This window comes from Felis catus, chromosome C1 (genome assembly GCF_018350175.1).
Source record: "Felis catus isolate Fca126 chromosome C1, F.catus_Fca126_mat1.0, whole genome shotgun sequence".
In the NCBI taxonomy this organism is placed as follows: domain Eukaryota; kingdom Metazoa; phylum Chordata; class Mammalia; order Carnivora; family Felidae; genus Felis; species Felis catus.
The window spans coordinates 61,820,815-61,848,087 of record NC_058375.1 but is presented as its reverse complement, the minus strand read 5'-3'; the positions used below and the strand labels follow the sequence as shown (position 1 = coordinate 61,848,087).

Here is a 27,273-nt window from a genome sequence, read left to right as displayed (position 1 = left end):
TTTTTGAATTATAAATATGTAAATACTTTGTGATTTGGTATATTTTACTTCTTAATAGCCTGCATTAAAAATTATTTGGACTTTAAAAATTTTTTAATGACATAATTGACATATAACATACTAAGTTCAGGCATACAACATAATGACTTGAGATATATATATCACTTAGGCTGCTTCCGTGTCTTGACTATTGTAAATAATGCTGCAATGAATATTGAGGGTATATATATCTTTTTGAGGTAGTATTTTCCTAGTCTTCAGATAAATATTGAGAAGTGGAATTGTTGGATCATATGGCAGTTTTATTTTTAGTTTCTTTTAGTTCCATACTGTTTTCCACAGTGGTTGTACCAATTTACATTCCTGTAACAGTGCATAAGGGTTTCCTTTTTTCCACATCCTTGCCAGCACTTGTTATTTTTTGTCGTTTGGATAAAAGGCATCCTAACAGATATGAAGTGGTATCTCCTTGTGGTTTTGATTTGTGTTTCCCTGATGATTAGAGACAGTGAGCATCCCTTCATGTACCATGTTGGCCATCTATCTGGATGTCTTCTTTAGAAAATAAGTATTCAGATTCACTGTCCATTTTTTAATTGGATTTTATTTTTTCTATAGAGTTGTATGAGTTCTTTATATATTTTGGATATTATTCCCTTATTACACATACAATTTGCAAATACTTTCTTCCATTTACTGGCTTGCCTTTTCATTTTATTGACAGTTTTCTTTGCAGTACAGAAGCTTCTTAGTTTGATATATTTTTACCTGATATATTTTTGCCTTTGTGTCCTTTGCTTTTGGTGTCAAATTCAAAAATCATTACCAAGACTATTGTGAAGAAGTTTACTGCCTGTGTTTTGTTTTCAGATTTTTATAATTTCAGGTCTTAGGTTAAGCCCTTAATCCATTTTGAGCTAATTTTTGTATATAGTGTAAGATAGTAGTCTGGTTTCTTTTTTTTTTTTTTGTTTTGTTTTGTTTTGTTTTGTTTTGTTGCCTGTTGCTATCTGGTTTTCCCAACACCACTTATTGAAGAGACTGCCCTTGTGTTCGCTTCAGCAGTACATAGTCTAAAATTAGAATGATATAGAGAAGATTACAGGCCCTTGTGTATGGCCTCTTGAAGAGACTGCCCTTTCCCCATTGTGTATTCCTGACACCATCATAAATCAATTGATCATCTATGCATGGGTTTATTTCTGGTTTTTCTATTCTGTTACATTGATCTGTGTGTTTTTATGCCAATACTATACTGTTTTGATCACTATAGGTTCATAATATAGTTTAAAATCAGGGAGCAGGATGCATCCTGCTTTATTCTCTTTCAGGATTGCTTTGACTATTCAGGGTCTTCTGTGTTTCCATACACATTTTGGGAGTCTTTTTCTATTTCTGTGAAAAATGCCTTTGAAATTTAGAAGGGATTACACTGAATATGTAGATTACATTGGGCAATATTATTTTAACAACATTATTCTCTCAGTCCATGAGCATGGAATATCTTTCCATTTATTTTTCTCTTATTCAATTTATTTCATACATTTGTCATTGTTTTCAGTGTCCAGATCTTTCACCTCCTTGTTTAAACTCATTCAGGCATTTTATTCTTTTTGATGCGGTTGTAAATGGGATTGTTTCCTTAATTCCTCTTTCTGATAGCTTATTATTAGTATATAGAAATGCAACAGATGTTTGTATACTGAATTTGTATCCTACAACTTTACTGAATTCATTTATCAGTTGTAAGAATTTTTTGGTGGAGTCTTAGGGTTTTCTGTATATAATATGTTGTCTGCAAATGGTAACAGTTTTGTTTCTTCCTTTTTGGTTTGCATGCCATTTGTTTCTTTTTCTTGCCCAATTATTCTAGCTGGGACTTCTAATACTGTGTTGAATAAAAGTGGCAAGAGTGGGCATCCTTGTCTTGTTCCTGATCTTAGAGGAAAAGCTTTCAGTTTTCACCATTGCATATGATGTTAGCTGTAGCTTGTCATATATGGCTTTTATGATATTGAGGTATATTCTCTGTATCTACTTTGCTGAGAGTTTTTATTATGAATTAATGTTGAATTTTGCCAAATGCCTTTTCTCTATTGAGATGATCATATGATTTTTATCCTTTATTTTGTTAATGGGGTATATCACACTAATTCTTTACATCAGTAAAGTACTTTAGAAAAGTTTAGAATTGGCCTACTATAAAGAAATTTTTACTGAACAAAGTATATATGTCCATTCTTTTAATTATACTAATAATGATAACCTAGTCCAGAGGAACAATGTATTATGTTTTTACTCCAGTCACCACTGGAAAACTAGAGATTTCATTTTTGGCTTATTAATGAGAAATTTGCCATTTTGAAAATTACTGAGTTTTAGAAGATGTTTAATATTTTTCTGTTTTCCATACAATTTATAGAAAATTAACATTTGTATTTAAGATGTTATTATTAATAATATTTCAGATAAAGAGTCTACCAGATACCAAATTTTGGAGTGGACTGAAGAAACTAAAACTCCTCTATCTTCATGACAATGGGTTTGCAAAGTTAAAGAATATATGTATGTTATCTGCCTGTCCAAGTCTAATTGCCCTCACTATGTTTGATTGTCCAGTGAGCCTTAAAAAAGGATATAGACATGTTCTTGTCAACAGTATATGGCCTCTCAAAGCACTGGATCATCATGTGATTTCTGATGAAGAAATAATTCAGAACTGGCATCTTCCTGAAAGATTTAGAGCATATAACCACCGACTTTTCTTTAATTTCTGCCCTGCTTTGAAAAAGGTAATTGAAGGGCTCCTGGGTGGCACAGTCATTTAAGCATCTGACTTCAGCTCAGGTGATGATCTCACAGTTCGTGAGTTCAAGCCCTGCGTCGAGCTCTGTGCTGACACTTCAGAGCCTAGAATCTGCTTCAAAGATTCTGCGTTTCCCTTTCTTTCTGCCCCTCCCCCACTCACACTCTGTCTCTCTCTCAAAAATAAATAAAAAGACTTAAAAAATATTTTTTTAAAAAGGTAATTGGATTCATTAGAGTTTCATTTTGAATAAATTTGTGGAAGTAAAATTTTAGCTTCTAGATTCTATACCTAAATCATATAAACTAATATATACTGTATCATTTATCTAAAATGTGATAAACTAGTTAGTACATTAGTAATGTCTTATATCTGAGGATTTGTAGAAGCTTGTATGCCTACTGCATAAAAATTGCTGAGCATAAAAATATCAAATTATAGAGAAATATTTTTGGTCCCTGTTATGTTTTAATAGCTCTAAGGACATATAGCTTATATACTATAAAATTCCCTTTTTATATGTATGATTTAATTATTTTGGTAAATTGATAGTGCTGTATAGCCATCTCCACAATCCACTGTTAGAAATTTCCACCACTCCAAAAGTTTCCCTCTTTCTCATTCACAGTTAATCTCAACTTCCTCCTGCAGTCTTAGGTACTGTTGATCTGGCTTCTGTTTCTTTAAATTTGCTTCTCTAAACATTTTATGTGAATCAAACTATACAATATGTAGTCGTATGCATCTGCCTTCGTTCACTTAGTGTGATGTGGTGGAGGCTCATTTATGTTGTAGCATATATGCATAGTTTGTTCCTTTTGATTGCTGAGTGATTTTCCATTATATGAATACACTACATTTTTTTTGTCCATTCACCAGTTGATAGACATTTAGATTATTTTCAGTTTTTGCTATTATGAATGATGCTGCTATGAACACCTACTTACATGTCTTTGTGTAGACATATGTTTTCATTTTTCTTGGGGAGATTCTTAGTGCAATTACTGGTAGGTATGGTAAGTGTATGCATAATTTGGTAAGAAACTAAATTGCTTTCTAAAAAGTAGAAACCACAAAAAAATAAAATAAAAAATAAAAAGTAGAAACCACAAACGTGGGAGGGTTCTAGTTTCTTTATGTACTTGCAAACACTTAGTGTTTTTTTGTTTTACGCTATAGACATTCTAGTAGATATAAAGTGGTATATATATATATTTTTGGTTTTAATTTTTTTCCCTTATGAGTCATGATGACAAACATTTTTCTCTGCTTATTAACTATGCATATACTTTCTTTCATCAAATGTCTATACCAATTTTTTCCTCATCTTGCAAGTGAGTTGTTTGTCTTATTATTGAGTTGTAAGCGTAGATATATGGGTATAAGTCCTTTATTAGATATATGTATTGCAAAGATTTTTCTCTCAGCGAATTTTCCATCTTGTTAATGGTCTCTTTTGGAGCAGAAAATTTTTGAGTTTTAAGCCATCCAGGTTATGATTTTTTTCTTTTAAGGATCATGCTTTTGATGTGTCTAAGAAGTCTCTCCATGGTCACTGAATTTTTCTATGTTTTTTCCTAGAAGTTTAATAATTTTAGCTCTGAAATCGAGACCTATGTTTCATTTTCAGTGAATTTTTATGCATGGTATGAAGTAAGGGTACAAGTTCATTTTTTTTTGCGTGTAGATAGTCAATTATACCAGCCCCATATGTTGACAAGATTATTCTTTCCCTGGTGAATTGTTTGTGATATCTTTGTCAGAAATCAGTTAGCCATAAAAAGGTAAGGGTTAATTTCTGGACTCTGAATGATTATATTCCAATGGTCTGGGTATCTATCCTTAGGCCAGTATCACACAGTCTTGATTATTGTAGCTTTGTAGTTAAGTTTTGAAATAGGGAAGTGTGAGTCCTCCAACTTTGCTCTTCTTTTTCAATATTGCTTTGGCTATTCAGGGTCCCTTGCATTTACATATGAATTTTAGGATCAGGTTGTCAATTTCTACAATGATTCCTGCTGGAATAGTGGTAAAAATTTCATTGAATTTATAAATCAATTTGTGGAGATTGCCATCTTTACAATAGTGAGTATTCTCATTCTTGAATGTGAACTCTCAATTCATTTAGATCTTCTTCCATTCTCTAAGTATTGTTTATTAAAAAAAATATTTCTCTGTTTCCGATTCTGTGTCTCCCTCTCTCTCTGCCCCTCCCCCGTTCATGCTCTGTCTCTCTCTGTCCCAAAAATAAATAAACGTTGAAAAAAAAATTAAAAAAAAATATTTCTGTGTATTTTATTTATTTTGGCAATATTGTGAATGGAGTTATTAAATTCATTTTTGGATTATTTGTTACTAATATATAGAAATACATTGATATTTTAATTTAATCTTATATTCTGCCACTTTGCTATTCTCATTTCTTAATTCTAGAAGCTTTTTGTTGATTCAAATTTTTTTTTAATGAAAGTGAATCTCTAATTTTCAGGTTTCCATATTTGAATGATTCCTTTGGGAAGTAGTTCCCCCCCCCCCCCCCACGCTTTAAAGGACAATTCGGAATATTAATGGAAGTGGATAAAACTATTAAATTCTTAAACAATTAATTTGGTGACCTGCACTAAATCATCATTATATCTTGATTTTTAAAATGCTGAAACAAGTGATTAGGAAATGGTATCTAGTTGGAGATTACAAAATACTTAAATGGGTGAATAAAAATATTTAAAAAACATGCTTCATGACATGAATATTAGAACAAATAAATCAGGTAAGAATTCAGAAAAAGGGGTGAGCTCTGCAGGTGTTAGAAAGCTCAAGTACCGAGATACAGGAAATAAAAAAGTATGTTGCAGAATGGTATTTGTAAAATGTTGTAAGTATTTCTAAATATACATATATATGTATTGACAATTGAAGAACAGAAAATCATTTGAAGTGATCACATTTGGAAGGATATATAAACAATGAACAGTGATTATGCATGAGATTAGGAAGTTAGAAAACTTTGTAACTGCATAAATTCTTTATAAACATTTATGAGTATATTAATGATTTTGTAATAACAGTTAAAAATTTTAGAGAAATAAAAAGTGCTGCAGTGTTTAATTATGGTTGTTTTAACCTGGGTCCTAAAAGAAGAATTTCATTTATATATTCTAGTTGGATGGTATGGTATAATCAAAGGTGGGAACATATTTGTCTTTTTTAAGGACAATCAAAATGACTGATGTTCATTTAAGCAATTAATAGGAAGTTAGTGGGGGTATGAAAAGAAGATTGGAGGAATACTAAGGAGTTTAGACGTCTTAATGAATGCAGTGAAGATCTATTGAAGTTATTTGAGGAGAAAATTAGAGTGGTTCTATCATAGTTGGTGCTCTATGAATAAATGTTATTGACAAAATTTTTTAAAGGAGATTAATCCAGTATTTTGCTAGCAGATTAAGGGGGGTTAGGAGACAGATGAGGGCAGAGAAACTATTATAGGCCAGAAATGATGTGATTAGGGTTGATTCAAGTGAACAGTAGTGGCAAAGAAAATAGAAGACATTGTAAAGAAGAGGACAGACACTCAGTAAAAGTCATTGTTATAGACACTTTATATATTTTATTCCTTCACTCCTTTACCAAATATGTATTGATTGCCTAATATATGAGAGAGATTATTCTGGACTGGGTGGTAAATAATAATGACAGATGTTCTGCTTTCATAAAGTTCAGTGGGAAGGCCCAGGAAACAAACATGTAGGCTAAAAAACAAAAACAAAAACAAACCCAGCATAGAATGCTAGATATTGTTAATTTCTAAAGAAAATAGAGTAATAGGACAAAAAGTATGGAGGCTTGGGCTAGATAGGGAAGGACTTCCTGAAAAATATTTGTTCTTCATCATATTCTTTGTTATGGGGAGATATTATTTCACAGAAGAAAATGAAATATAGTAAGGTTTAAGACTTTACCCAATACCAGACATCTAGTCAGTCATGAAGCTGGGATTTCAAATCTGTCTTGGTTTCATAGTCCTACAATCAACATTGTATCACAAAGTATAGACAGTGCAAAGATTTGACAGGGTTTTTTTTAACTGACCAAATATGGGCGGATAAGAATAAGAAGTGAGAAAATACTCTTTTGGTATTTTGAACTTGGGTAACTGAGACAAAAAGTAACTTAGTGTACAGAAATGGTGGCATTCAAAGAGTTTTGTTAGAAAGTTAAATTTGGTCATGTTTATTGAGGCAGGATATTGGTATGGAGATATTAACCAGCATTGGAAATGAAGAACTGGAATTCAGAAATAGTGTTCCAGGTCTAAGATGTAAATTCAGTAGTCATTTGTTTGAGGGCATGACCGAAGCCAAGCTGTCACAGGAAAATAAAGGAATCAGTATGAAAACCGAAGGACAAAGCATTGGGGCAGTTTCCCTTTATGGTTAGAAAGAAGGGGGACCAATGAGGATAACAGAAAATTAATTCCAGGAGGTAGAAGGAAAAACAGAGATATGGCTTATTATCACTTAGGTGAAGAGAAAAGAATGATTTAAAAATGAAGGATGTTTGGGGTGCCTGGGTGGCTCAGTCGGTTGGGCATCTGACTTCAGCTCAGGTCATGATCTCGCAGTCGGTGAGTTCAAACCCCTCGTCACGCTCTGTGCTGACAGCTCAGAGCCTGGAGCCTGGTTCGGATTCTGTGTCTCCCTCTCTCTCTCTCCTGCTCATGTTCTGTCTCTCTCTCTGTCTCAAAAATAAATAAAAAACATTAAAATTTTTTTTTTAAAAATGAAGGATGTTTTAAAAGGTCAAGGAACATTATGGATACAGAACTAGTTTGAAAACCTTTTGTTGAAGAGGTTGCATCTTTGGAATTTCAGTAACTTACGGGAATGGATATGGAATTGTAATGGGTTAATATGTAATTGCTAAGTATAGAAACTTTTCCAGGAAAATTTTGGACAGAGGGAAGATAATGCCTTAACTGCCAGAAATAGGACTAATGGGAGAGGTTTTTAAAAGTGAGATTATACTAACTTCCACATATTTTTAAGCTGAGGGAAATAAATTTTAATTAAAAAAAAGAGATTGAGGGGCACCTGGTTGGCACAGCTGGCTAAGCATCTGACTTCAGCTCAGGTCATGCTCTTGGAGTTCATGGTTCGAGCCCCACATCAGGTCCTGTGTTGACAGCTCAGAGTCTGGAGCCTGCTTCAGATACTGTGGCGCGCGCTCTCTCTCTCTCTCTCTCTCTCTCTCTCTCTCTCTCTCTCTCTGCCCCTCCCCCACTCATGTGCATGCGCTCTCTCAAAAATAAGTAAGCATTAAAAAAAAGATTGAAAATATCAAAAGTAGAATAACTGGAAACAAAAATAAAAGCACTGTCTAGAAAACATGAATGGAAGGCATCACAAATGGAGTAAGCCTGAAAGAGCTATGGATACACCAAATTATGGCAGAATTTTGTTGCAGAGATTTAAAGAAATATGTTTGAATGATAGTTTTTCAGTTTACTGATACATTTTTATTCATTATTTCTGCTATAGCAATATTGTTTTTATTATTCTTTGATTATTGAAAGATATTTAATTGATAGCAATATAAAACACTTGAATGAATGACAATCTATGAGGATATAAATTTATTTAGTAATGTTGGAAATATATATTTCAAAACATTTCTTTGCACTTACTGAGTGTAAAAACACTATGAAAATTGAAAATAAAGAATCTTATAAAGATCACATGATCTTTTTCAATAAGTGTTATTCTTTTATCAGGAGGGCATTAATGCAGAAACGAATTTATTAATTCTTTTTAAATTTTTTTTTAACGTTTATTCATTTTTGAGAGACAGAGAGAGACAGAGTATGAGCAGGGAAGGGGCAGAGAGAGAGGGAGACACAGAATCTGAAGCAGGCTCCAGATTCTGAGCAGTCAGCACAGAGCCCGACGCGGGGCTTGAACTCACAAACTGTGAGATCATGACCTGAGGCGATGTCGGACGCTCAACCAACTGAGCCACCCAGGCGCCCTGAATTTATTAATTCTTAAACAAATTAGTAATGTGATTAAAACTTGTGTCTTATGAGACAATAAAACTAGAATGACCCTGTCTGTCCTTAATTTTGACATATAATGATTTGTAGAACTTTGTTTTTTGGGTTTACTTGGAAAATACTTACAATTTGAAAAAGGGAAAGCGTATGTTCTTCTTTACTATATGAAATGAAACTAGAAATTTGAAGTGTTAGTTATCTAAAAGCATATAATGAGGGGATTTATATTTTTTAATCATTATATATAAATAAAACATTTTTAAGATGGGAGTGATCTGGGCAAGAAACCAATGCTATCAATTCAGATTGTGTTTGTCTTTATGTGATAGAAACCTAACTAAAAAGGGATTTTTTTCTCATGTAACAAAAAGTTCAGATAGTTCTGTGTAGTTTCTCAAGGAAATTATGAAGGACCAAGGTTTATTCTAGCATCTTGCTCTGCTATTTAGTGAATGGATTCCCTCAAAGACCATGAGTTTCTTCTGTCAAGACTTAGGTCAAAAGGAAGGGATTGGTAGGAACTAAAGGCACATGTCAGCTAAGTCTGAAAATAATAGCTCCACCCGGTGTCCCACTTGAAAGCCTTCTACCATCAGAACTAGATCACATGGCTACCTCTAACTAGAAGGAAATCTGGCTTGATGAGTATTTTTATCTAGGCACATTTATTTGTTAAACAAAACCAAGGTTCTATTAATAAGGAAGAAAGGAAGAAATTTTTGGAAGGCACTTAATACTTTTTGTTTTACAGTGCAAAATGCATTAAAAATGCAGTACAGGGGCGCCTGGGTGGCGCAGTCGGTTAAGCGTCCGACTTCAGCCAGGTCACGATCTCGCGGTCTGTGAGTTCGAGCCCCGCGTCGGGCTCTGGGCTGATGGCTCGGAGCCTGGAGCCTGTTTCCGATTCTGTGTCTCCCTCTCTCTTTGCCCCTCCCCCGTTCATGCTCTGTCTCTCTCTGTCCCAAAAATAAATAAAAAACGTTGAAAAAAAATGCAGTACAGAGTATTTCAAGGTAGAGCTTTTTTTTTGTTAGTTTCAAGTTTTTATTTAAATCTCAGTTAACATACAGTGTAATATTACTTTCAGGTATAGAATTTAGTGATTCATCACTTAACATACAACACCCAGTGCTCATCAGAACCAGTGCATCGTAAGAAGTTGCTTCAGCCAATGTCAAAGAGGTTACTGCCTGTGTTCTATTCTAGGATTTTGATGGTTTAAGGTCTCATGTTTAGGTCTTTATACATTTTGATTTTATTTTTGTGTATGGTATGAGAAAGTTGTCCAGTTTCATCCTGCATTTTGCTGTCCAGTTTCCTCAACACCATTTGTTGAAAAGACTGTCTTTTTTCCATTGGATACTCTTTCCTGCTTTGTCAAAGATTAGCTGGCCATATATTTGTGGGTCCATTTCTAGGTTTTCTGTTATGTTCCATTGATCTGTGTGTCTGTTTTTCTGCCAGTACCATACTGTCTTAATCACTACAGGTTGGTAATATAATTTGATGTCTAAAACTGTGATGCTTCCAGCTTTGTTTTTCCTTTTCAGGATTGCTTGGCTATTCAGGATCTTCTGTGGTTCCATACAAATGTTAGGATTGTTTCTTCTAGCTCTGTGAAAAATATTGGTGGTATTTTGACAGAGATTGCATTAAATGTATAGATTGCTTTGGGTAGTATAGACATTTTCATAATATTCTTCCAATCCGTGAGCATGGGATGTTTTTCCATTTCTTTGTGTTGTCTTCAATTTCTTTCATCAGTGGTATATAGTTTTCAGAGTACAGATCTTTTACCTCTTGGGTGAGATTTATTACTAGGTATCTTATGGTTTTGGTGTAATTGTAAATGGGATCGATTCCTTGATTTCTCTTTCTGCTGCTTCCCTATTAGTGTGTAGAAATGCAGCAGAATTCTGTACATTGATTTTGTATTCTGCAGCTTAACTGAATTCAGTTCTGGTGTATCAGTTCTGGTGATTTTTTTTGTGGAGTCGTTTGGGTTTTCTACGTAGAGTAGAATCATGTCATACGCAGACAGTGAAAGTTTGACTTCTTCCTTGCTGATTTGAATGCCTTTTCTTTTTGTTATCTAATTGCTGATGTGAGTACTTCTAGTACTATGTTAAATAACAGTGGTGAGAGTAGACATCCCTGTCTTATTCCTGACCATCGAGGAAAAGCTCTCCATTTTTACCCATTGAGGATGATTATTAGCTGTGGGTCTTTCGCATATGGCCTTTATGATGTTGAGGTGTGTTCCCTCTATCCTACTTTGTTGAGGGTTTTTATCAAGAATGAATGCTGTACTTTGTCAAGTGCTTTTTTGCATCTGTTGAGAGAATCGTATGTTCTTTTTTTTTTATTACTGTGGTATATCACATTGATTGATTTGCAAATATTGAACCACCCTTTCAACCCAGGAATAAATTCCACTTGATTTTGGTGAATGATTCTTTTAATGTACTATTAGATTCATTTTGCTAGTATTTTTTTGGGAATTTTTGCATTCATGTTCATTAAGGTTATTGGCCTATAATTCTCTTTTTCACTTGGGTCTTTGGCTTTGGAATCAAGGTAATGCTGACTTTGTAGAATGAGTTTGGTTGTCTTCAATTTCTATTTTTTGGAATAGTTTGAGAAAAATTGATAATAACTCACAGGGGAATAGGTAGAATTCCCATGTGAAGCCATCTGGCCCTGGACTTTTGTTTGAGAGATTTTTGATTACTGATTCAATTTCTTTGCTGGCTATTGGTGTGTTCAAGTTTTCTATTTCTTCCTGTTTCAGTTTTGGTAGTTTGTGTTTCTAGGAATTTATCCATTTCTTCCAGATTGTCCACTTTGGTGGCATATAATGTTTCATAATATTCTTCTATAGTTGTTTGTATTCCTGTGGTATTGAATGTGATTTCACCTCTGTCATTAGTGATTTTATTTATTTGGGTCCTTTCTTTTTTCTTTTTGATAAACCTGACTAGGGGTTTATCAATTTTGTTAATTCTTTTAAAGAACCAGCTCCTGGTTTCATTTATCTGTTCTACTGGGTTTTTGTTTCTATATTATTTATTTCTGCTATAATCTTTATTATTTCCCTTTTTCTGCTGGCTTTGGGCTAGTTATTTTTCTAGGCCATTTAGGTGTAAGGTTAGGTTATGTATTTGATTTTTCTTGCTTCTTGAGATAGTCCTGTATTGCTATTTATTTCTCTCTTATGACCACTATTGCTGCATCTTAGAGGTTTTGGATCATTGTGTTTCATTTTCATTTGTTTCCATGTATTTTTTTCTTTCTTATTTAACTTCTTGGTTGGCCTATTCATTCTTTAGAAGGATGTTCTTTAGTCTTCATGTATTTGGGATCTTTCCAAATTTTTTCTTGTGATTGACTTAAGATTTCATAGCATTGTGGTCATAAAATATGCATGGCATGATTCTAATCTTTTTGTACTTGCTAAGGTCTGATTTGTGACATAGTATATGATCTGTTGTGGAGACTGTCCCGCGTGCACTTGAAAAGAATGTGTATTCTGTTGCTTGGGAGGAAATGTTCTGAATGTACCTATTAAGTCCCATCTGGTCCAGTATATTATTCAAAGCTATTGTTTCCTGTTGATTTATGCTTAGATGATCTGTACATTGCTGTAAGTAGGTTGTTAACATCCCTTACTAATATTGTATTATTATCAATGAGTTTCTTTATGTTTGTTATTGTTTTATATATTTAGGTGCCTTCAAGATGGGGGTATAAATATTAATAATTTTTAGTTCTTCTTGTTGGAAAGACACCTTTATTATGATTCATTGCCCTTCTCCATGTCTTGTTATAGTCTTCAGTTTATTTTATTTATTTTTTTTTAATTTTTTTTTCAACGTTTATTTATTTTTGGGACAGAGAGAGACAGCATGAACGGGGGAGGGGCAGAGAGAGAGGGAGACACAGAATCGGAAACAGGCTCCAGGCTCCGAGCCATCAGCCCAGAGCCCGACGCGGGGCTCGAACTCATGGACCACGAGATCGTGACCTGGTTGAAGTCGGACGCTTAACCGACTGCGCCACCCAGGCGCCCCTAGTCTTCAGTTTAAAATCTAGTTTGTCTGATGTAAGTATTGTCACTCCAGCTTTCTATTGACATCTATTTGCATGGTAAAATATTTCTCTTCCTCTCACTCTCAATCTGAAGGTGAAAAAGAAAAAGAAAAAAAAATCTACAGTTTTTTTTGGTGCAAAATGAATTTGTTGAATGCAGCATATAGATGGGTCTTATTTTTTTTTTAATCCATTCTGATGTCCCATGTCTTTTAATTGGAGCATTTAGTCCATTTACATTTAGATTAATTATTGGTAGATATGAATTTAGTGTCATTGTATTAACTTGCTTTATTGTTGTTTCTGGACTTTTTCTCTGTTACTTTCTAGTCTTTGTTGCTTTTGGTCTTTATTTCCCACTCAAAGGGTCCCTTTTTGCAAAGCTGGTTTAGTGGCCACAAACTCCTTTAGTTTTGTCATGAAACTTTCTCTTTGCTATTCTGAATGATAACTGTGCTGGATAGAGTATTTTTGGCTGCAGATTTTCCCCATTCAGCACAATGAATATATCATGCCACTCCCTTCTGGCTTGCCAGGTTTCTGTGGAGCAATCTGCTGCTAACCTTATTTGTCTTCCCTTATAAGTTAAGGACTTCTTTTGTCTTGCTGATTTTAGGAATTTTTTCTTTATCACTATATTTTGCAAATTTAACTACAGTATGTCTTAGTGTTGGCCTGCTTTTGTTGAGTTTGGTGTGAGTTCTCTGTACTTCCTGGATTTTGATATCTCCTTCCTTTTCCAGATTATGGAAATTTTCAGCTCTAGTTTCCTCAAATAAACCTTCTGCCTCTTTTACCTCTCTTCTTCTTCTGGGACTCCTATGATATGAATGTTATAATGGTTTATGGAGTCACTGAGTTCCCTGTGTCTACATTTGTGATACAAGATTTTTTTTCCCTCTTCTCTTAAGCTTCATTGTTTTCCACAATTCTGTCTTCTCTATCGCTTATTCTTTGCTTCTTCCATTCTTGTGTTAATTACATCCAGTTGGTTTCAAATCTCGGTTATTGCATTTTTTATTTTGGCATGACTCATTTTTAGGTCTTTTATCTCTGTGGTAAGGGACTCCCAAGTGTCTTCTATGCTTTTCTCAAGCCTAGTTTGTATACTTATGAGTGTGGCTTTAAATTGTGGATCAGGCATATTAGTTATGTCTGTTTTGATTTGATCCCTGACTGTGACCTTTTCTTGTTCTTTCTTTCGGGATGAATTCCTCCATCTTGGCATTTTGTCTAGGTCTCTGTTTTCTCGATGTTAGGAAAGCCTGTTATGTTTCATGCTCCTGAGAGGAATGGCTTTATGAAGAAGAGATCTTATACTGTCCAGGGCCTGGTGCTTCTGGAAGTGTCTCTGGTGTATGCTGTGTATACTCTGTTGTTGTGTTTTGGCTGTTCTTTCCTTTGGTCAGTACTCTGCAGTTTCCTTTTGCCTGCAATGGGGACTGTTTGGACGTTGGCCAGAGTGTGGTGAGTTTTAACTAGGTGTGCTCCATTTTGCTTGGTAAAAGAGACCTGATGCTATTTCTAGTAGAGCTGAAGCTTTGTAGAACTCTATGGTCAGTAGACATGGTGCATGTGGGGGATTTGTGCTGGTCTTCTGGGCGAATGACCCACTGCTCTAATTCTCAGGACACCTGCTGGAGAAGAGCAGCACCAGTAGAGCCCAGGGGGACAAGGCTTGGTGTAAGTAGTTTAGGCTGCCAGTGTTGGCACTGTGCTGCTTACTGAAGTTAGTTTATGCTGGGAGATGGGGGAGGGGGGTATGAAATGGGACCAGCCTACTCCCTAGTCCACAGAGAGGGGAGTTTGCACCCGGCCCTGTCCAAGTAGCCTTCCCAGAAGAGCAAAGACTCTCCCCCTCATGCCGCTCAGGTCTCCCTCAGATCATTGCCTTCACACTGTGTCTAGGCCACCTGCCTACCCAGCAGTGCAGTGCACCTTGGGCTCTATCCCAGCCAGGCTGGCTGAAGTTTAAAATTCCAATCTTTAAGGACCTGGTGTGGCAGAGACTCATGCTGGTCCTCTGGAAGAGGGTCTCAATGTGCTGGGACTGATGCAGGATCATCCCAGAAAGGCAGTCTTACCAAAGCACAGGGGCATGTAGTTTGGAGTAAAGTGCAGCAAAAAGACAGTGTCCAGATTAGCCACCCTTAGCAGGTGTTTCAGTGCCTATGCTGAAGGTCAGGCAGGGGAAATGGCACCCTCCCTCTCCTTCCCCCAGAGAGTCAATGCCACCTCTTTCAGATGCACTCCAAGAAGGGGGGGCCCAGTCGGTCCCAGGGGGTCCTCAGATTGCACCATCTGCCCCTAGACTATCTGCCCTCCTCAACAGGAGCATTGCAGTGCCCTCAGGGATCCACACCCAGCCACTCCCTGTGTCTGAACTCTAAAACTCCAGTCTTTGAGCCCTGCTGGTTATAAAAACTCAGGAAAATCAGGCCCTCTCGGTTTCCCAGTCAGTGGCTTTGGGAAGGTGGTGTGTGTGTGTGTGTGTGTGTGTGTGTGTGTGTGATCCCCTGTGTGCTTTACTCTCTCTCTTACCTCTCTCCGTGACCAGGGCTTCATCCCCTCAGCAGCACCCACAATCTTTTTGTCCCCTAAATCATGTCTTTGCAACTCCTGCCTTCCACGATGTGGCCTCTTCTCTCTCTCTAGTTGTGCAGTTTGTTGTGTCAGTTCTCAGATTGATTTTTTGGGTACTCACAATGATATGATATTTACCTAACTGTGTTGGAGGAATGAGACAAGTCTAGGATCCTCCTACTATTCTGTCATCTTAGCTCCTACTTTAAGGTAGAGATTTTTAGATCAATTATTTAGCATGCATTTTTTACTCTTAATTCTACTGTAAGTATCAAAAGAAAAATAAAAATGCCTAAATATAACAACCAAATAAATTTTAACAGTGCATTTATGCTTGACTTAATAAATCATGTAGATTAAATAATGTTTGTAAAATTTATATTTTTTAAATAAAAAAGAATAAAAATATAGCCTATATGACATACAAAAAATCATTACAGTGTCAAAAGTAAGAGTATATTTATAAAAATTGCTATATATTTATATTTACAAATGTGGTGTGATTGTAAGTAAATAAAATAATTATAAATTTATTATGTGTAAAAACCAAAATCAATGTGGCTATAGTAAGATCAAGTCCAAAAATTGAGATAATACAGAAAAAGTAAAAGTAAAATGCAAGCCAATATATATTAAGTAGAATAAAGCAAAAAACTTTATATTAGCCTTAATGTAGAATTTGGCACACAAGGGACGCATACCTCAACATAATAAAGGCGATATATGGCAAGCCAACATGTAATAAGTTAACATCTGACTCAACAATGAAAAGCTAAAATGTTTTCCTTTAGATCAAGAACAAGTCAAGGGTACACACTCGTACTAATTTTATTTACCATAGTATTGGAAATCCTAGTCAGACCAATTATGCAAGAAAAATAAAAAAAGTCATACAAATCAGAAAGGAAATGGTAAAACTGACTGCAGAAGGCATGATGTATATAGAAAACCTTAAAGACTCCACCAAAACTCTTAGAGCTAATAAGTAATAAGTGAGTTTACTAAAGTTGGATACAAGATAAATATACAAAAATCATTTGCATTTCTGTAAACCACAATAAGCTATCAGAAATAGAAATTAAGAAAACAATTCTATTTACAGTTGCATCAAAAAGGATGAAATACCTAGGAATAAATTTAATTTAACAATGTGAAAAACCTGTACTTTGAAAACTATAAGCCATGGATGAAACAAATTGGAGATGACACAAATAGATGAAAGATAATTGATGTTCATCAATTGGAAGAATTATTGTTGAAATGTCCATACTACCCAAAACATTCTTCATATTCAGTGCAACCTCTATCAAAATTCCAATGACATTTTTCACAAAAAGTGAAAAAAAATCATATAGGGCCTTACAAGAACCCAAATGTCAAAAGCAATATTGAGAAAGAAGATCACAGCTGGAAGCATCATGTCTCTTGATTTCAAACTATATTACAAAGGTATAGTAATCAAAATAGTATGGTATTAGAATAAAAACAGACACACAAATCAGTGAAACCATATAGAGTCCAGAAGTACACCAATGAATATATGGTCAATTAATTTACAACAATGGAGCCAAGAATATACAACATGGAAAGGGGACAGTCTCTTCATTTTAATAGTCTTGGGAAAAACTGGACCCTTATATGTACCATACACAAAATTAACTTAAAATTGATTAAAAACTTGAAACTAAGCTCTGAAACCATAAAACTGGAAAAAAAAAACAAACAGGAAATGAGCTCCTTGAAATCAGTCTTGGCAGTGATTTTTTTTTTTTTTTTGGATTTGACACCAAAAGTAAAGGTAATAAAAGCAAAAGCAAGTAAGTGTGACTTCATCAAACTAAAAAGCTGCACAGCAAAGGAAACTATCAACAAAATGAAAGGCAATTGACAAAATTGGAGAATATATTGGCAAATCATATATCTAATAAATCATAACACTGTCTAATATTCTAAATATATGTATAGGAAATACTTTAGAAAATTTTTAAAAGGGGACGGGTGCCTCGATGGCTCAGTTGATTAAGCACTCAACTTCGGCTTAGGTCATGATCTTGAGATTTCAAGTTCCAGCCCCTAGTTGGGCTCTGCACTGACAGTGCAGATCCTGCTTTGGATTCTCTGTCATCCTCTCTCTCTGCCTGCCCCCACCCCCAAACTCTCACTCTTCTCTCTCTCTCTCTCTCTCTCTCTCTCTCTCAAAATAAATAAACATTAAAAAAACTTAGAAAGAAAATTGTTAAAAAGGGAGAGCTGTAAAGGAAGGTACAGCTTCTATACCTCACTTGAACAGGTAAATTGTTGACATCATTTGACTGTGATTGTGTGTGTGTATGTATGTGTGTGTATAAGAAAGCTCTAAAAAAGAATGCACAGATGCTCCTGGGTGGCTCAGTTGATTGGCTCTTGATTTTGGCTTAAGTCATGATTTCACAGTCAAGGGATCAAGCACTCCCTGCCCCCCAATCTGCCCCCCAGGCTCCATGCTGGATGTGGAGCCTGCTTAAGATTCTGTCTCTCCCTTTGCCACTCTCTCTGGCTCATGCTCTCTCTCTTAAAAAAAAAATACACAAAAAACACTATAGATACATATAAAAGGAGTTCTCAAATTCTTTAGTAGGAAAGTAAGAATAAGAAAAGAGATAAAAAATGGAGAAAACAAACAAAACACAAAATGATGTAAAATAAAATGCCAGACTTAAGTCCTATTCTATCAGTAATTACATTAAAATGTATATTAAACTTAAATGGCCTAAATGCACTAATTAAAAGACAGATATTGGCAAAGTTGATTTAAAAATATGATCCAACTGCATGTTGTCTACAAGAAATTTAAAATATAATGATATAGGCACATTGAAAATAAAAGAATGGAGAAAGATTTATCATACCAAAGGTAACCAAAGTAAAATAGGACTGACTGGCTATCTTAACATCAGATAAATTAATCTTAAGAGCAAAGACAGTTATCATAGTCAAGGAAATTATATAATGATGAAAAGTGCAAACCACCAAGAAGACAGTAACCTTAAATGTGAATGCACCAACAACAGAAGTACAAATTTGTGAAACAAAAATTGATAAAAGTGAAATGAGAAATAGATAAATACATGATTATATTTGGGGACATCAAAATTCCTCTGTCAACAATTAGAGCAACTAGATCTTGGAAAACTCCACAATCCTATCAACTAACAAAATCTAACTGACATTTATAGAACACTCCACACAGCAGTAGCAGGATAGACATACTTTTTGTGTGTCCAATCATATGTAGGTATTTTCCTGTTTCATGGAGCAAACCTCAACAAATTTAAAAGAATTAAAATCATACAGGGTGTGTTCTCTGATTATAGAAAGATAAGAGGAAAATCCTCAAACAGTTGGAAACTAAGCAGCACACTTCTAATAAATCTATAGTTCAAAATACAGTCTCAAGAGAAAAAAAAAGTTAAAAATACAATCTACCAAAATTTGTGGGACACAGCTAAAGCAATGCTGAGAGGGAACTTTTTAGCTCTAAATGCATATTGGGACAAAAAGAAAATCCTCAACTCAATAGTCTAAGATCCCCCCCTGAAGAACCTGGAAAAACAAAAGTAAAATAAACCCAAAGTAAGCAAAAGGAAGGAAGTGATATAGAGAGGAACAGATGTCAGTGAACTAAAAAACAAAAAAAAAAAAAATTAGTAAAACAAAGATCTGATTCTTTGAAATATCAGTAAAATTGACAAACCTCTGGCAAGACTGACATAGAAGAAAAGAGAGAAGACACAAATTACCAACATCAGGAACAAAACAAGGGATATCACTACAGACCTTGCAGACATCAAAAGAAGAGAATACTACAAAAACGCTATCTATACACACAAACTTGACAGTTTAGATGAATATACCATTTTATGTCAAAAAACAAAACAGAACTCATCCATTATGAAATAGATAATTTTGAATAGTCCTCTATGAAGGAAATTGAGTTCATAACTTTAAAACTCAAAAAAAAAAAAAAAAGAAAAAGAAATCTTCAATCCCAGATACTTTCACTGGAGAATTCTTCCAAACATTTAATATTTTATTCTGTTTCTTCTAGAAAATAAAAAGGAACACTTTGCCATTTATTTTGTAAAGTTAATAGTAGCTTGATACCAAAACCAAGAAAATTGCAGATCAGTCAGTATTCCTCATGAAAAGAAGCATAAAAATCTTTAACAAAATGTTAGCAAATAGAATTCAGCAATGTATGAAAATAACTATATTCTATGAGCAAATGGTGCTTATTCCAGGGGTGGAAACTAGAGTAACTTAGCTTAGCTACAGTAACTAAGATTGTATGGTATTGGTGAGGCATAGATCAATGGGACAGATCAGAAAACCTAAAAATAGGTTCATACAATATGTTCAGCCAAATTTTGACAAATGTATAAGTAATTTGATGGACAAAATATAACCTTTCAATAAACGTTGCTGGAGTAATTGGGTACACACACACACACACACACACACACACACACACACGCATAACACAAGCCTCAACCTAAGTTTCACACTTCATACAAAAATGAACTCAAAATGGATCAGGGAGTTAAATGTACAACGTAAAACTATAAAACTTCTAGGAAGAAAACAATTTAAGGAAATTTTGGGGATCTACGAATAGGAAAAGCATTCTGAGACCTGACACAAAAAGCATAATCTTTAAAAAGGAAAAAATGATAAAATTAAAAGTTTTTATTTCTCTGTAAAACAGTCTGTTCGATGAATGAAAAGATAAGTTAGAGTCGGAAAGTATTTGGAAATGAATATTTAAAAACTGATAATAGTTAATTTGGTGGAAATTTAGTAGGTTTTTTTTTCTATTTGCTTTTCTTCTTCCCTGAAATTTCTACACTGTTATTATGATTCTAAATGTTATTTGAAGAGTGTTTCTAAAATGTTTACCAAGTAATCCTAAGAAATACTGATTTAAAATAATAAAAATCTTAGTGTGAAGAGTTTCACACTAGATTTCCATTTTCATGTGATTATTAAAGTGAGTATATCATGTGTATGATATGATGAGGGAGCATAAGGCAAGCTGACGCCCGCAAACCACCCCCCATCCCCAGATGGGATAGTGTGATATTCCTCAGGCACTCCCAGCTGCCCAAGAACAAAGGAGAGAGGAAAACAAATGGTTAAACTGATAAAGTCTCCATCAGTTTACACATATCTCAATAGCCTAGTCTCCAGGAACTCCCTACTATCTTCATGTTAATATTTTGCTAGAGGGAAAAATAGCCTTAGCTTGACAATAACTAGGCCTCTAGTAATCTGTAAATCTTATTTAGCATATGGAAATCCCTTTGAGAAACTTCTTGACTCTACCTCAACTCCACAGTATATAAGCAGTCACGCTTCACAACCCCAGTGTAGCTCTTCCTGCCCACAGGTCATGTGCTTTAATAAAATCACCTTTTTGCACCAAAGATGTGTGACTTCAGGGATTCTTTCTTGGCATTGGGTCTGAGCCCCACCATTACTCCCAAACCCCATCATGATATGATTTTTTATGGAGTAAAAAGATAAAAACTGTGAGGGTTTGTTCTTTTTACAATCAATACTTGTGGGATTAGTATGATTTACATTTTTCAAATACGTTGGGAAAGTATGTGCCAAATTAGGAAATTCTGATGGGAAGAATCACAAATGGAATAAAAAAAGATAGACCTTGGGGATCAGATACATATAGAATAAATAAAAATATGGGAATAGGATAAAAAAACAAATTTAAGTAAACCTGAATATATTTAGAATATCAAAATAATTGGTATTATTTTTTGTATAATTATAAAGGAATAGAATATAATTTTGGAATTTATTTTTTAAACTACTCTTCCTGTTAGAACACAAAGTAGTCTTTTCCATGAGAGTCATATAAAGGTCCTTACTCTTCTTTTGAAATGCTTCATTATGGTTTATACCAGAGTTAGCAACATTTTCATCCCAGGTTTACAATAGCAAGCTGTGGAGTATTGATATTTCAGTATTGTACCATCTGTTTTCTTGATTGTTGAATTTTTTTTGCCTAAGCATATGTTGTTCTTTGCCAAACTTTTACTGTAATACTTTAATTCCCTTTATTAGACTGAAAATATTAGTGCTCATTGTCTTTCATAGTTAATTTATTGATTTCATAATTTTGCATTGTGTTAGTTTGGATAAATTGCTTAGTAAATTCCTTTAGACTAATTTTTGTGTGTGTGTATCAAATAAGGTGTATAGAAATCCTTTGTGAACTCTAAAACACTATATCACTTTAAGTATGACTGTAAAACTCTTGGCAGGTAACATTGTTTGGATGCTTGAAATGTTTGAGCCTTTGTTTTAAGTGCTCTACAAATATTCCTTCACAAGAACCCAATGAGGTAGTACCATCCTTATCTTTATTTTAAAGATGATGAAAGGTGAGACAGGTTACTTACCCCAGTAAGAGGTAGAAATGGAATTTAAACCCAGTTTTTCCTCTAGAGCCATCAGTCCTCTAGTGAAGGAGATGCATTACACTCCCTTAGAAACAGGATATGTCCATTTGTCCTCAGATATCAAATGGCTTATGGCATTTGTACAAGTTTTCAGTGATATCTTCATTGGCATTTTATAAGATAATTGTTTTAGAACATCAGAAAGTTTATTGTCTAGAGGCTCTTTGTTCTCTGGCAAGGACACTAACCCTGCCCACTTTATCTCTTTAAAGAGAAAGAATTATTCATGCTTTGGCAGGAAGCGGAACTCTGCTGTAAACTATAGTGTGAGCTTAATGGTTCTCTGCTGGTGACAACTATAGCATCTGACCAGGACCACTTTTAAGCCTAGTCATCTAAGTTCCCTTGTTACTTATGAACTCCACCTCCATGGCAGAGTTCATTACAAATTTTATTTGTAATAAAATTCAGTTAACAAGAGAAAAACAAATTTACTAACATGTGTATCTCTCATTTATACATGGGAGATAGCCAGGGAAAAATGAGTAACTCCCTGAGATAGCTTAGACTTCATGCTTCAGTACCATCTTAATACAGAAAGGGGAGGGAAGGTGTAGACCACTTGAGAGAGAGTAAATGATTTTTAGGAAAGATAAATGGGTCCTTAAAAGAATAGGTGGGAGTTAATGACAAAGTTTTGGGTGTGGTACCCTCTCCTACTCTTTTCTCCTAATCTACTCTCTTGTGGTAAGAGTTTGTCTCCTTTGTTGATGAAACTCCTGGGGAGTGAATTTATAGCAATTGAATGCCTTTTAAAGGATCTGTCCTTAATTAGATATTTGGGCAAAGCCTCTCCCTGCATTTGATTACTGCTCAAAATAATCGGTATACCACAGGGGCACATTTTGCCAAGATATGTCTTGAACTCTTACAGTGATATTTTGGGGTGGCATATTTTGCTACCCTGAAGACACATACATGCACATACACGCACACTCATACATATGCCATGAGCCCAAATGCAATGAATAAAGAAACAAAGATTAGAGGAAATCACATCTATTCTAGTAACTGACAAAGGATAACATTTAAATAGAAGACTGCTTCATGGACGTGCTTTTAATCATAGTGAAGATTGTTTTTCAGGTATAATGAAGATGGGACTGAGACCAACTCAAAGGTAGAAACTAGCTCAGCTTGGCTTTATGGCATTCTTCATACATATAAGAAAACTATGTGAAGTAGAGGAGACTCTGTAAGTCCTTGTATTTGCCAAGGGTAATAATGGAACAGTGGCAGATAGGATCCACTGTTACAAGTCACAGAATAAATTTCATGTAGAGGCTTGTTAAAAGACAAAATTCAACTGAGTGTATTTGAAGATCTAATCGGCTTTCCTAAGTGATTCATGAATCAGGCAGCATCCCATTTAGCAAGTATGGAGGAGTTCCAAAGAGGAGTTGAACAAAATGGAAGGTTTTTATAGGAAGGAATGTGGGGCAAAGAAGTTATTAGCAAAGAGAAAGCATTGTTCCAGGTAAGATCACCATTCCATAGGTAGAAGAGCAGGCAGCGGGTCTTATTAGGTAGATTTACCTCATCTTCCTTTGGGATATGGAGAGGGCCCATGTGACAGATTACCTCATTGGTGCTGACCAGAAAATTCCTGATTGGTTAAGTCTACATTTCTGGGGGAGGCCAAAAGTATAATTAGATTAGGTATTAAGCCCTAGTTTGGTAACTTGGCTTGGCACAAGTGACTCCATCTTGAGCCTGTGGTTTTCTCTTTAACAGGCAGGGTTACAATGAATAGTACACTGATAATGAGGTAGGACTCCTTTGTGATAGGGCAGTCAGGAGCTTCAGAAAGGAGATGAGTCTCAGCCACATAACTTAACTGGAGTAGTTGACAAGCTAATAATTAACTCAGGAGAAAGATGGCCTTTGACAGAATAGCTTTAACAAATTAAGAATATATACATGAAAATGATGAGAAAAAAATAACCATGGAGGTAAGTTCCAGGATATCTACTATACATAAATAGGAATTTTAGTAGAGAAAATAAAGCAAAATGAGAAGCAATAATCAAAGATCTCTCTCTCTCTCTCTCTCTCTCTCTCTCTCTCTCTCTCTCTCTCTCTATATATATATATATATATATATATATATGTATATAATGTCATGAATCTTAGTATGGAGCAAAGTTTGGAAAGAACAACATGTATTTTCTTTAAAAAATGTTGAAGTTCAGCTCTCTAGTCATGGAAGAAGGAAAAAGCAAAAGTCCACTTCAGATGAGATGTTTTAATATATCATTAGGCAAGTTGAGGTGTTGGCAAGTGTAGAGCATGTGAAGCAAAGTGAAAAACATTTGCAAAGGCACAGGGGTGAGGCTAGAGCTTGGCATAATCAACTGACAACAAGTAACTTAGTGTTCTTATAGTTTAGAAGACATAGTTGGGCATATCGTTACAAGTTGGGCATATCTTGGGGAAATATTTAACAATGTAGCATGATGCAATTTTCATACTAGAAAAATCATCATGTATTCTGTAATTTTGGAGTGGAGGCAAATTCAGTATAAAGAAATCAGTGAGGACTGGGCCCTGGTTTATAACAACCGATTTCTTAAATTAGTAGAGGGTATGGATTATAGGGAACAGATTGAAGACATACTGTTTTGATAGAAATCGGTGAATTTATTAGATAGTAAGGGGAAGGGAGGAGTGTGGGTTTATTATTTAGATGAAAAGGTGAAGAATAATTTCAGTGACTATATATGTAATGCAGTATGAGGTATGGATTGGGGATGTTTTGAAATGGGTGGGATAATTATTTCAGTTTTTGACATGTAAGTAGAGAAATAGAATTGGAATTTTATAGATTTTTAATTTAAGAGGTAATTCCTAATAGGGGTTATAGCTATGTGGATAATCAGCATATGTGAGATGGTAAGATGTAGAAAGGAAGGTGATCATTCAAGGAGAATTAGCAGAGAGGTGAAAAACAAAAGCAAGCCTAAATTATACCAATATTTAAATAGTTTGAAGAAGAAAAGAAACCAGCCAAACATACTGAGAAATAAAAATTTAAAAGGTAGAAAAATTAGGAATATGATGTTATTGCAGCCAGACAATAATTGAATTACAAAAATGGGTTGATAATACCAAATTAAGCTTGGAGAACAAATATGACAATGTATAAGTTGCTATTACATAGTGATTTAATAGTCAACTAATAATTGAATGCTAGTTATGGACTAGTAGTTTACTTCATCTTAGAGATATAGGATAAAGAAAGATTTCTTAAACTTAGTGAGTTATATTGCAAGTGGGGAAGATCAATAATTGTGTGTAGCATAAACTCATCAATAAAAAACAAATCAGGACTTAGGAGAGACTTTATTCAAAAGGATTATTGCAAGGGAGGGAAAGGGGCTGGTGCAATAGGGGGAATACTCTAGTTGATCAGTGATCTGCAAACGTCTTTAAGGTTAATCAAAGGTTTTTTCTTTTATTGGGAGGAGTAAATAAGACTGGAAAGAACTGGTGTGGATAAGTAGGATGAAGGAGAGTGGCATGATCTGACTGTGAATCAAAGAATGTTTTACCTTGAGAGTTGCCTATTTCAGGAAGAGCTGTTAAGAGAGGGTTATGTGGTGGCTCAGGCTGAAGGTGGGCAAAGTTCAGAAACCTAGGGGACAGAGAGGATCTTAGCCAAAGATTGGTTAGTGGGGACAAAGTAGTTTAATCATTAAAAGGCAAGTGAGAATTTAGAGAGTCTGTGTCAGGGCCGTGTCATAGGTACACTAGAGGGGCATCCATGGATGCTATCTAAGTAATAATATGGGGGAAGGGTGCTTTTTTGGAGTAAACCATTTTCTGAAAGGACTGGGTGAGGAAATTCCTTAACCTTTTCTGTTTTCTAGGATCACAGGGCTCAGGTAAAATTCAACATTGTCAAGTGTGACAAATGAGTTACTGCACAAGATAATATTATAGAAGGATATTGAACTCAGATCAATGTCAATAAAGTCTTTTTGGAGGAAAGAATTGAAATCTCCAAAAGACTAAGATAGTGAGACAAGTAATTGAGAAAGGCAGTCAAGAAACTGGAATGGTACCTGTAAAAAGCATTGAAGTTTGATTATTATGTAATTTTCAGGGGTATAAATGGTTGGATATTGCCATTTTGGAAGGTATCTTATGTATGGCGAAGGGAGGTGAGATTGAGGTGAGAAGATACTAAATCAAGGATTTTGTGTGCTTTCAGTGATGTGCCAGTGAAATATATGAAGCAAGGATGCCAAATGATCAGATTTGCATTTTAGAAAGTTCACTCTAGCAATAGTGCTTATTGTGGTTCAAAGGGAGTGGGGGAATGGGGATTATTTCAGATGTCAAGACATTTTTAGTAAGTTAAGTGATAAAGACATGAAGTAAAGCAATGGCAGAGATTAGAAGAAAAGGGAGAAGTTAGGTAGATATTGGGATGTTGAATATATGGGATCTAGCAGCATTTGGGTATAAAGAAGCATAAGAGAAAAGAGAGCTTAGGGTAGTTCCAGGCTTTCTGAGTTAGGTAACTATGGGCACTAGTGCCATTTACTAAAAGCATATAAGAAGGCAGTTCAAAAAGGAAAATTCATGTTTGGGAAAGCTGAATTTAACTGGATATCAGTTTAATCATATTGTTCTATAGCTCTGTAGACAGTTCAGTCCTAGAGCTAGAAATCTGAAAGTCATTAGCACATAGATATATATTGAAGCTATGAATTGGATACAACCATCTAGAGAGTGTGTTCTCTCGAGAAAACACAATGAGAGAATCCTTTCAGTGTGAAATTAGACCAATGAATGGATAGGTCTTTAAAAAGTCCAAAGTAAACAGAGTTCTAGGAAAACTAAGAAGAGTGTTGTATAGAAGCCAAGGGTAGTGTTTCGAGGAGGAATATCCAATCAATGTAAGAAAAGTATGGGGTGCATTGGTAGAGGTAAAATCCAGTAGATTGAGGTACAAGAAAGGAGAAGGTAGGTACAGCAAATATGGAATTCTGATCCAAGAATTTAGGCTTTTTAAATATATTTTTTAATATTTATTTTTGAGAGACAGAGAGACAGAGTGTGAGTGGGGAGGGGCAAAAAGAGGGAGAGACACAGAATCGAAGATAGGCTCCAGGCTCGGAGCTGTCACCACAGATCCTGACCTGGGGCTCAAACTCATGAACTGTGAGATCATGACCTGAGCCAAAGTTGGACACTTAACCAACTAAACTACCCAGGCA

General features: G+C 35.0%; 1 protein-coding gene across 9 annotated transcripts in view; it reads left to right on the top strand.

The window, feature by feature from the left end:
- LRRIQ3 (leucine rich repeats and IQ motif containing 3) overlaps nt 1–27,273 on the top strand; it is a 367,465-nt gene that overhangs the window by 27,371 nt on the left and 312,821 nt on the right. For 8 of the 9 annotated variants that reach the window (XM_003990225.5, XM_045036013.1, XR_006584398.1 and 5 more), the window contains exon 3: nt 2,469–2,792. The exons of the other annotated variant lie outside the window; for it this stretch is intronic. In XM_003990225.5, the coding sequence (XP_003990274.2) occupies nt 2,469–2,792 (324 nt within the window). The remainder of the gene's footprint in view (nt 1–2,468; nt 2,793–27,273) is intronic. 9 annotated transcript variants of the gene reach the window in all.